The sequence below is a fragment of the Phalacrocorax carbo genome, chromosome 2, assembly GCF_963921805.1.
Source record: "Phalacrocorax carbo chromosome 2, bPhaCar2.1, whole genome shotgun sequence".
Taxonomy (NCBI): domain Eukaryota; kingdom Metazoa; phylum Chordata; class Aves; order Suliformes; family Phalacrocoracidae; genus Phalacrocorax; species Phalacrocorax carbo.
The window spans coordinates 22,367,434-22,379,889 of NC_087514.1; the positions used below are offsets into that span (position 1 = coordinate 22,367,434).

Genomic DNA, 12,456 nt, shown 5'->3' on the forward strand with positions numbered 1-12,456 from the left:
CAACTGTTTGATTTGCCTAAGTGATCACATGCTATCTTCTGATTCCCTTCCCCCCGTGCCTCTTTCCTTATTCTTACCTCTAGCCACCTGGTCATCACTGGCTCTTTCTCCAAATCATAGAAACATGCTTTAGAATATCTCTTCAGAAAGTAATGCAGAACCTCTAGTCTTGCTCTCATCGGTCCTGCAACTATAGCCACATCTCCTTTCTCCTTTTCATCTCTGAGTTAACTGAACAGATTGTTTTAAGTAAATCTCTTGAGTCCTTGTTTTCCAATTACATTCCAAACCCTTTCCAAACAACTTTCTTTCCCTTTTTGCACTTGGTTGAAACTACTTCTGCCAAAGTCTTTAATGATTTCTTAAGATTTCAAAAGTACACTCTTTTCTTCTTTGCTTTGCTACAGTTAGCCATGCTCTAACATGTTGCTTCCCTTAGTTTCCACAGTTCACCCCTTGTCAATTTTTTTTCTCTCTCCAAACTTCACATTCAAAATGTGCTCTAGTAGATTCTCCTTTTCTGCCCACCCAGTTAACTGTGATGGCCCCATATGGCTGTAGCACTGTCTCCCCTATTGCTGTCCGTCAAACAACATTGCTTCACCAAAAGTACATCAAAGTATTATCCCCTTTGCAATAAAAACTCCCTCTCATTTCCCATTTATCCTCCGGCTTACACTAAACCCTCTTTGGCACCTTCTTGTGAATCACTGATCTCAACTCAGTAACATTAAACTCCGTATTTCCCACCAAGACCTCTCTTCTGCTCCTTCTCCCAGCCATGTGGATCATGCATGTCATTCAGGCCCACTATTTGGGCAGGCCTTTTAATTCAGGCTTCATATTAGGTCAAGGTTTTTGTGACTTGAACATACTTTTTCTTTCAATTTTCTACCCTCTCTGCCCACCCACACAGCTAAATGCTTTGTCCACTCACTCACCATTTCAGACGCCAGCTACTGCAGTGCTTTTCTGCAGCCCTGTCAAATTATCTATCCTAACCCCTTTCCAGAATACTGTAGGAAAGATAAGTCTCATAGCCATTCAATTTGGCTGCGTCATCTTTCTCCATACATCAGTAAAATGCTATACTCTCTTTTATCCAGTTGTGGATAATCCATCTTTATTTTCTAGTATTTTAGAAGTTGTTCCTTATCACATTTATCTTCTCACATTCAAGTCTAAAAGATCAGTTCCCTCTGCTTATCAGAATTGCCCCATCATCCACTTTATATATTTTTAGTAAGCACCTCATGTTTTTGTCTCATTGCCTCTAATACTTAAAAAAAGCTTTCCAGAAACATTCACAAAGTTATCTTATTTTCTTTCTTCAAATCTACTGCTAGTTTTCTCTCTTGTCAAGATGTCCCCAACCCAGTATTGTAACAATCACCTGGCATGTGGAATATTTCTTAATTCTCATGTGTTTCCCTCTCTGGATTCGTATGTCATCTTATGGTTTAGGCTCTGCGTGCTCGGAATAGAGGTTGTATTTTTCTTCTGTATTTCAACAGCGTGTAGCACAGTGCTCTGTGATTACAATTGCTCTGTATTCATATGATAAAACAGAGCTGTCATTACAATCAGAATTAATGCTTAGGATTGACATTTAGAAAAATGTTAAGGAAGGCTAAGATTTAGAGCAGTCTTAAACAAATTTCCTACAGTAAAAATTATGAATGCTCACACATTGGAAATAAGAGAGGTTTTTTGTCCCTGATATAATCAGGGAGCTGGAATAAGAAATAATGTCAGAGAACTGTACATAAGGAATCTTTAAAAATTACAGCAGGGAAGCTTGAGCCATGCTTTCTGTTTACTAATACATGTTGCTAAGAAAGAACATAATTATGTTTTCCTTATAGGTCAACCATATGCCAAGGTTTAATTTTACAAGGTTTAATGAAGACAAAATCTGACGCTGCAGCTATTTCTGCCAAAAAAGATTTATTGATTTATTGTGCTCCAGTGCTCCAAAAGCTAATGTGCTGCGGTACTCTTTAAAATAGGCAAGGGATGAATCCATGACAGCTATCTGTCTTCACAGTCATTTAAGTTACCCTGACCCCACCTATGATCTCAGCAGACTGAAGTCCTTAGTGTGACTATGACCAATACCCATAAAGTATATAAGCACACTGACATCAAGAGCTATGATGTATCCCTAAAGAACTAGGTTTTGATGGTGGAGTGATTAAGAGCAGCCCCCATGTTCCAGATTGCCCAGAGGAAAGGTGACTGATGTTCAACTAAAGGTGCACCTCTGAAGTAAAAATATATGTTGAAAATTCCCATCTGCAGTATAGCTTTTCTTGATGCCCAGCATTTCAGGAACTAGATGATGATTTACTACTTGTCCTCTGATGGATTAACTGACTGCTTTGGTTCTGTTGGGTCTCTCAAATATCTATTGATATGTTTAATTATTAAGTGATACTTTGGTGATGGTTTAATATTGGTGGCAGGTCTGAAGACATTTTTTGGAAAGCTGAAGTTGTTATAAGTATCTTATAAATTCTCAAGTATAAGGTATCCTATAAATTGCCAAACAAGCAAGCAGAAGGCATTGAATTTACAACAATGCTTTGGATTGATCCTGCCTTTGGGTTTGTCCTCTGAATATAGAAGTCACAATATGTCAGTATGTTAATGGCAAAAAAAAAGGGTATATAAATACAAACACATAAATATATAAAATATAAACTGTGCATATAAATATATACATATACATATAAATGTATATATGTACATACATATATGTGTATATATAAAAGTATACACATACATAAAAAAGTGCATATAAATATATACATATACATATACCTGTATGTATATAGGAATCAATCTGTGCTTTTCAGTTTGCTTCTTACCCTAAAAGAATGTTCAGACAATACTAAAAAGATAAGCACTTATTGTACCATGGAAAAGGAAGATGGATATAGAGAAACTTTACTTTTTCTTCACAACTTACGTACTAAAACTGGTCAAAACATACAAAGTGGGCAAATAATACTGGAAGCTGATTTCCATGTTGGGAGTCAAAATCTAACACAAAAAAAAAATCACTGCACAGCACTCACAGAATGGCAGGGGCTGGAAGGGACCTCTGGAGACCACCTCATCCAACCCCCCTGCTGGAGCAGGCACACCCAGAGCAGGGGGCACAGGAATGCATCCAGGTGGGGGTTGAATGTCTCCATGGAAGGAGACTCCACAGCCTCCCTGGGCAGCCTGTTCCACTGCTCTGGCACCCTTAGTCATTTAATAATAACTTGTTTCTCTGCCAAGTAGGGACTTCAGACTTGTGCTGCTTCTTCCTGAAGGCAGAGAGCAGCTAAGAAGCAGAGGAGCAAGCTGGCACAGGGAACAAGAAGTTGTTTTTCAAAGAGGACTTTACTTTCTGTGAGGGACACCATTTTGGCTGAAGACTAATCTGAGAGAGAGCTGGTCTTTAAAACATCCTTCCCCACACTACCATTTAGCAGTCACCAGAACATGAATGCCAAGGCAATCTTAAAAACAGCTGTTTCTAAACAACTGCTTTTGCTGAATTCTAAAACGCATTCACATGAGTGAAGGAATGATGGCACTTAATGTATAAAAGCAGCAGTATGGCTATATTGGCCCATACCACCCCAGACTGAACACTACGCATTTTGATTCTCTTCATGTATCACCTCTGCTTTGTGCATGGTTGTGTGTGTGTGTATATACAGGCATGTAATTTTGTAGCAAAGGAAGAAAGTGGATTGCCATAGAGTGCTCTGTGCTTACCCTAATGAGCACAGTTTTACAGGCATAAGTTACCTATAGGTAGTACAGAATTATCAGGTTAAGAGAAAGTATTTGCTAATGAAGAAAGAAGAAATATTGTACTTCTCCTAATGCAAATTACATGGATTTTGCAATACAAAATGGCACTCATTTACATTGAAAATAGTGTTTCAAAGGAATTGTGGTAAAATGCATAAATCTAGAATATTATCTGATAAAACCAGAGCCAATTGTGCTGAAATGTTTCTTGGCAAAATACAGCAGCAGAGGTATATGACCCCTCCACAATACAGCAACCTACGTCAGTTATTCACATGGAACAAAAAAAAGGGGAAGACTCCTTGTCCATGTCAATGTCGATCAATATGCACATTTATCCGCCTACACAAAGAAGATAAAAAAAAAAATAAAATCCGAATTCTCTTCTTTAGTGCTGCCACACATGAAAGTAAAGATGGTTTTGATATTCATGAGATATCATTCAACAAAAGATTTTTACCTGAAATAATAATTCAAGCAGGGAATATAATGAAGAATCTTACAATTTCTATTGTTTATTATAGTCAAACCCAAACTCTAGTCTAAACCAGTTTAAAAAATAATATGCTGTAGTCGCATGCATAACAATGAGTCAAGTTAGTGTGCTGCATCATTTGGTGTGCAGAACGTCACTGAAGCTGAGTGAATCTTGCTTAAATATGAAAGCGTCATGATTGAAAGCAAAAAAAAAAAGCTGCAGAGAACATAGACAATAAACTAAGCAAAGGGAAAAAAAAAAGACAAGTAGGGTCCTGGTACAGGAAGAGGAAGAATAGGTCTAAAGAAACAGAAGTATATTTTACCTGTCATCCTCTTTCCCTTCCTCAGCTTGGTCGTCTTGAGCTTTTTCATCATTCCCTGATCCTTTGATTTCCTCCTTATCACAGTTCTCTGTCACCTCTTCCCCTTCCCCCTTTTCATTAATTTCTTGCTCCTTTGCTTTTTCCTCCTCCTCCTCTTTTTCTTCCTCCTCAGGAAATATTCCATCTTGTTCATCCCCTTCCAGCCCTCCCTCTTTTTTTCCCTCTATATCCCTTGTCCTTTTGAAGTCAACAAAAATTGAAAAAGGCATGCAAAAAGAAAAAAGAAAAGAATAAATTAACGTTAAGGTCGTGGAGAAAAGCATGCATGAACTCACAAGAAAGGAAATGTAAAAGAAATTAAATTAAAAGTAAAAGGTGGAAGCAGCCATAAGTTAAACCGTGCTGGCTAAGACTCCAGCCTACACTAGAGAACTCTGGGGCATTTTCTTAGGACAGTATCTAAGTCCTTCTTCAAATAAAAGTTGCATGGCAATACATCACACTTGAAAATGTATACATAACTGTATGACAGAACCAATGTGGTCCTAATAATGCTCATATAAGTAGATGTTTAAACAGTCTTTTCAAATACACCATTTATCTGAAAAGGATAATTTTCTGAGAATTAATATAGGCTGACATTGAATTTTCCTGAGATACAGGTGGGATACACCTTCCAAGAAAAATGATTTTTCATTCCTTCTGCAGCCAAAGCTCCTCTGAGTGTGCACAGGGCACAGGCAAAGGAGGTGCTGTTTTGCTCACAGATACACCACGTACATCTTGTTCAATGGTTGTACACGCCCAGATAAATTGGACTAGAAAAAGTATTAAATAAATTGAATTGGTCCATGCAAGTATTAAATAAGACTTCTATAAAAGTTCAGCAGCTCTAGTTTAAAAGGAAATTAGGATGCCTCTGACATTGCAGGCACAAATTTTCAAGTTAAACTGCCTTTTCTGCCACATTAATCATTTTACAAAATGGTTTGCAGAAAGTGAAATCTAAGTGTGTCTAAAGCTTGCTGACATCATATGTTTATTATTTTAGTATATGTTAGTATAACCCAAGATGACAAAACTTGGCTAAAACCTAATACCACGAAGACTTCAGAAAGCATTAGATGAAGAAGATGTTTAAACCACTATTTTGCAAATTACCTGAAAATTTCTACCTAGGCAAAATTTTAATTTCAAATACAAATATTGACAAATGTTCATGGTTACTTAGATTACATGGCTATGGCTGGCACTACAGCCTCTCGTGCTCACCTTATTTTCTTGTTTCCCCTTGGACGCTCTGACTGGACAGACATGTAGCTTGTGCTGCTGAAACGTGAGGCGCTGCTTGTCCGTGACACAGCGGAGACGTCACTGACATCACTGTCTGAAGACTTGTTGGAAACATTGTCTGAGCCTCGCTGAGGATCCCGTCCTGACCGATACTGTAAGAGGAAAGGGACAGAGATACAGATATTGTCAGTGACATATTACCACAAATCACTATGGAGCTGGTCCCTGATGCTACCTAAACCGCCTTTGTTGCCAGACTGCCTGAAATTGTATAATGAAGTTTTTAACTGATACAGAATACAAGTTATGTCTTGGTTTCTATTAATTTTACTCTGTTTTGCTATCCCATTTAAGTTATTAGCTCCTCAGCTTCATCCATAGAGTGACTTGTACAAAACTTCCAGCTCTTCCAAAGGTTTCAGAAACTTTAGCAAAGACATCTAAACCATCATACAATATTCTTACCACAACTGTTTCACCAGTGCACAAAGCAAAGCAGAGACACTTAGTGACTTGCCCATGATTACTGAGCTGATGAAACATCGAAAAGAAGACAGAATGTGCTTCATACTGTCTTTAAAACATCTCTTTTGGGGCCTGGCCTATTTACAAGAACTTCTAGCTGCCAAATGTTAACAATTTTTTTAAGTAAATAGATAGATGAGATTATCAAACCAAAAGACAAAGCAAAGTTTGTAGCTTTGCAAACAAACCCCACATCTTGCTGAAGTGCTGGGCTGGGAAGTCTGAAAGGATGGGACAGCACTAGAGATAATTTGTACTGACAACATACAAATACCTCAGAAACTAAAAAATTACAGTAGTATTTGAGCTTGTAAACAGTATATTCCAAACACAGAACTGGAAGGTGACGGGTGATCAGCAGTAAGCCCATACAACATAAAGCAGCATTGTGCAGAGGTATTCAAGTTAGATCTGAACAAAATATTACGGCTATTTGTTCCTGTTACACAAGTAGCTCTGAATTAACGCTAAGTCTGTGCCACTCTGCATTGCCCTATGTGCAGATATAAATAGCAGAAAGGTATTTTTCCATCTCTTCATATGCAGGCATTTCTGTGCATACAGAAATATGGTGGGTTACTACTGGTAATCTTTTCAAAAAATAGTACTGCAAGATGCATTGTTGATGGTCACCTGGTAGTTGTTTGGCTGACATGGAAAGAAGGCAGTATGGAAAGATGTGAAGAGCAGCACAGACAGGACTGAACAAAAACAACGGAGAAAATAATTTGCATAATACATTGGTGGCTTATTGCACTCTTGGGGGCAGCAACACTGGACTCAGCCACCTGGAGAAAATAATTCATAACGTAAAGTGGCAGACCCGTTTAGTCCTGCAGAAGAGATGGGTGTCTAGGTTTGGCTATCAAATTTGTCCTTTTTTTATAATTTTATAATAGCTATCTTTCATGAAGTACACAGATCATTTGCTTCTGTTTTCTTGCAAGGAATATTACACTGGGAAATATTTTGAAAGACTGTGCAGTGTCTAAATAGCATTTCAGAATAGCTTTTGAGTGCCCATTTACCATAAATGAATTTTACACTTAGAAATTGTACGTTATTTTGCCCATTTTAAGAAAGCGAAATGAAATAAAGACAAGCAAAGATGGTTGTGCAGGTTACACTGTACACCTGTTGCAGACAGTGACCAAACACAGCCTGAACTGCACCCTTATGTAAAATGGTTGCACGTGCTGCAGCTGGCTTCCTGATCTGTACAAATTTACGGTAGTTGTGTTCTCTGACAAAGCACTCAAGCCCTCCCCAGCCTTTAAGCACGAGTGCTCTTAGCCAGCCATAAACTCACAGAGCATCTCTGTGACTACGTTTAAATATTGTAGTATTTACTGACTGCTTTTATTGATGCTATTAATATTTTTGCTTGATAAAGAAGACAGTTAATATTATTATTGATATATTAATTTGGGAACATAAAAGCAATGATTAAACAGCTGTCCTGATCATCACAGATAATAGAACATTATACCAGAATAAAAGGATTGTTCTTTTTCAGCAACTCCTTTTAAAAGAGCAACTACTTAGCACTTTGGAGAAGAAAAAAATTACTATGCCTAGTGTATATTGAGTCGTGTCTATTCAGTTCCACCCACATAACCCTCCCTAGTATAATTCTGCATTGACGACAAAGTTGCGAGTGTAGTTTGTGTTGATTTAGCCTAAAACTACCAAGGCTGGGAAGTATAGCCTGGTGTACTGGACTATCACCGCACACTATATAAAAGGCAACACAGAGCTGCCCTCAGGCCTTCAGTGTTTGCCACGGCTCCCAGGCAGATGTACTGGCCATGCCGAAGCCTGTGCTGCCCAGGCTACACTGGGCTAGTGCACAGCCAAGTTGTGTATATGAAGTTGTATATGAATAGCCGTCGTTATGGACAGTGGCTCGTGACCTCAGGGTAGACACACCACTAGCAGTACAGACCTAATGTGGCTATCCTTTGGGGAGATAAGGTAGACCATAGTGTCAGTTCTAAATCATTGACGGAACTGTTAATTACATTCCAGTTAGGGGACAGATAATTACTTGTGCTGATTCGTAGAATGACAGGCCTCAACCTGCAGATCCCACACTGAGCTTGCCAAGCAGTCCGTGGAAATGAGCCTTTCTAAATTAGATACATACAAGCAGCATGAAGTGGCAAATGGTATCAGCGTTGCACAATATTATTCTAAGGAGTCATTCTGTAGCACACTGAAAGCTTCAAAAACGTATGGTTTTGATTTTGTCTGTTTCATTTCCATACCTGGAGAACATCAGTTTTTAAAATACATTTTTCATAGCAATGTGTTGTATATAACAGTGAAACTTTTTCATAAATAAAACAACCTTATTGTATTATTTTAAGCTAGTGCAATAGTAATAATCTAGTGATGTATGGTGAAGATTGAGAATTACTATGGCAAGTAAAGCAACCTAAAGGTAAATCATTTCAGAAATATAATGAAAAAAAGATCATCAGATCATTACCTTGTCTCTTTTTTCTCAGTTGCATGTAAAGGTACATCCCATCAAGTGTTTTCAATTGGGCCAGCTGTCACAGAAATATTATTTGACCCTTGCTATTTCAGGATGCTTTAGATTTGAAATTGGGAAAGTTAATTGATCCTTTCATTAGATATGAATGTCTTGATATACAGTCTTTGTTTTTAAAAATTTTATTTACACATTGTCTGAGTTACAGTCTCAACATCTGCTAGCTGTTCACCCAATAACATCTAGAAACTGAAGCTAAACTGTCTTTCTTGCTGGACAAAGCTCAGATACCTCATACTCATCCATTAACTCAGCTCCGAATTGCTCCTTATTCTGCTGCTAAAGTCCACTTTTGACCTTATATCTGGCAATTTCTTTAGGAAATGGATTATCATAGTAAGTGTATTGCATGTTAGTGTTTCAGTAACTGCAGCACAGAAGACAACAGAAAATATACTGCTTGTCTGACAGAAGCCACGCTGGCATTTCAGGTTTACATTTTTTCTTAAATTGCAATTCTATATAAGGCATTTTCTGAAATGCTCCTTTGCTCTCTGCCTCAAAGGTTCTCTTTTGAGAAATAAGTATCAGAGCAGTTGTAGATCCCCTGGCTTGGACAATCAGAAGGTCCAGGCTTTGGTGAAGCATACCTGCATACTACGCAGGTTAGTTAAATACTGTTCCTTTGTAAAATTTTTTCTTTCTTATTTTTTAAATAACAGCTGCACAGTAGGAGAATTGTCTCCTGACTTTGCCCATGCTGGAAATATCTGTCTTTTTTATTGGAATAAGGTTAAATTTTCATTCCTAACCCAATCAAGACCCATATTATATAGGCAGCATTCTGGACTTCATGACCCAAAAAGCAGTAAGAGTACCCAGCCTCTTCAAGCTGTTTAAAAATAGGAAGTCTGCTGCAATCAGAGGGGTTGATTAAAAGTCGCTTTTGTATTTTTAATAGTAAGATGATTTTGTCCTATTTCGCTGTGTTGAAGAATGGGATAAATTTCATTAATAAAGATTCTATCAAACAAGTTTTAAAGCTTCTAAAACTAAGCAACTACTAATCAGCTGGAGAGCCTAAAGAAGTGACAGGTGTGCGTGCCAATACCTTGTAACTGCAATAGGTCACTTTCCTGTAGTGACAAATTCAAGATTATTAAAGCTGAAAAACAAATACCTGCTCTGCTTCCTAACACCACAACCTTTGCAAACGTTTTGACCTCTTAGTGAACTACTACTATATGACTGACAGGCCACATAGAGCTACAACTGCTCTGACACTTATTTCTCGGCAGAAACTTTGACTCTAAAGGGAGTTTTAAAGTGTTTCATATTGCTTTAATCTATTGTTACCAGTCTTCCATCTTGGACTATACAGTCATGCAGTTGTCTAGGCAACTGAAATTGTCAGTGATTTCCAACTGCCTTTCTCTTTTATTATCTTTGATTTTTTCTTTCTTATAGTCTACTCAACAGATTTTATTTGCTAGCATTTACACAGGAACATGCAAATCTGGTCAATGTTTTTACTGATCAAAAGGTTGGGAAGATGTTTCAGACAATTGTCCATTGTGCCACTACAAGAAGATTAGCGAACCATTCTGGACTGTTTCAATAGTTCTTTGCCTCACTGACAAAAGCTCTCAAGCAGCCAGAGCACAGCAATTGTGTGAAATGTTCTGTAATTTCAACTGTAGCTTTTGGTGCAAGTTCACAGCCTCTAAAGGCATTGCAAATTTTAGTTACCACACATCATTTGAATGAATGCTATTGGATTTGTTGATTCTTTCTAAAACCTTTGTTAATGACTGCCTAATGAAGTCTGCCATTAAAAGTAAAACTGAGTACTTACTATTATTCGCAACAATAGCATTATATTTATATAAAGCAAAAGATTCTAAGTATTTTTTACAAAATACCATACACAAATGAATACGTAGAGAGAATATGTTTGTCCATAGCTTGCATACACACAAACCCAAGATGAAGGCTATGATGAATCTGCCCTTGCATGTAATTCATACTCAGCCAATTCAGTAATCTGTGCTTACATGTGTCACTCCTGCCAGGCTCCATGAAGGCAAATGAGGTACAGCTAGCCAGGTCAGCCTCTGTCAGCCCTGTGTTAGCTATCAGCTGTACTTGGCATCCATCAGTGCCTTAGGAGATTTAAGGACTGATCAGGGAGATTAATTCTTGCACTGCTCTGCTATTAGGTATATAATAAGCTCCTTGGACTTCTCAATATGGAGCTGCTACCAGTTCTAGCTCACTCATTCTTGGCTGCTGATCCTGAATTCTGCTTTGTAGTCCTGGATCCTATCCTATCTTCCTCCTTTTTATTCCTAATTCTTGGATCCTGCTTTCTTGTATTTTGCTTCTGATGAGTCCCACTGGTACTGTTCCAACTCTGTTCTCCCTTCAGCCAGTCCTTGCTCTGCATTAAGCACCCCTTGATCTCCTGACCCTGGCCCTACTGTGCCTCTCCTGGCATTCTTGTCTTGCATTAGCACAAAAGAGAGAGCTACACATGGTGTTGCTATGTCTGAGCAGTATGGTGCCTGAACAAGTAAATCTAGCTGGATGTACAGTGGTTCCTTGAAGATGTATTGCTTTCCCATTCCTTATCCAACATAATTTTTTCCCATTATTCAGAACATCCCAATCTACTTCTACCTTGAATAAAAATTACTGACTGGAACCTGATTTGCAAAACCCACCTTCTAAACATCCTAATTCAATGAAGTTAGGCCACCAATTGAAACATGTTGGTGAAAAGGAACATCCGTATTTCTTTTGAAGATATGAAAAAACCTACTTCAAAAGTTCTCACATCTTTCCCCTAGTTTTTTGGTGCCATCTATTTATTGATTTCACTAACCAGTGCTCACATATACAGTCTTACAAAGGAGTTTCTAAAACCTGATTTCACTACGGTACTAAGCCATGTTGCAAACAGCATCCTACTGCTAAGTTAGTAAATGAAAACTGAACAATTAAAAAGATCAAGCAAGTCAGCAGTGGGCCCTGACAGCAAAGAAAGACAACCTTGGTTTTGTTGACTGGAACATAACCAGTACATCACGGGGAGTGACTATTACCCTTTACTCAGCACTCAGTAGACCACATCTAGAATATTGTATCCAGTTTTGAGACCCAAAGTACAACAATGACATTCATAAACTAGGATGAGTTTATTGGAGAGCCACCGAGATGGCTGTTTGGCCTGTGAGGAAAGGCTGGGGAAGCTGGGCTTGTCCTGCATGGAGAAGTGACGGAAATCTAGAGGGAGGTAGTCTGGAGGCAAGCCAAATCAAAAGACAAAAAAATCATCTGCTTCACATATGTTGGCATATGGTACAATTTTTTAAGCACTCCCTAAGTGTACAATATGAAATAAATATATGAGAGCACTAGAAAATATTCTGGGATTACATCAGGGAGAATTTAACAGGACCTGAAAATATTTGGTGAGGTAGAAACCAGTAAGGCAGCTTTTATGAATTATTTGGCTCTTCTAGT

The 12,456-nt window shown here is 38.2% G+C and overlaps 1 protein-coding gene across 1 annotated transcript in view; it reads right to left on the reverse strand.

Moving 5' to 3' along the window:
• The window catches only part of RIMS2 (regulating synaptic membrane exocytosis 2), a 339,727-nt gene that overhangs the window by 69,218 nt on the left and 258,053 nt on the right, over positions 1–12,456 (reverse strand). The window contains exon 18 of the mRNA XM_064442256.1: positions 5,889–6,061. Within this exon, the coding sequence (XP_064298326.1) occupies positions 5,889–6,061 (173 nt within the window). The remainder of the gene's footprint in view (positions 1–5,888; positions 6,062–12,456) is intronic.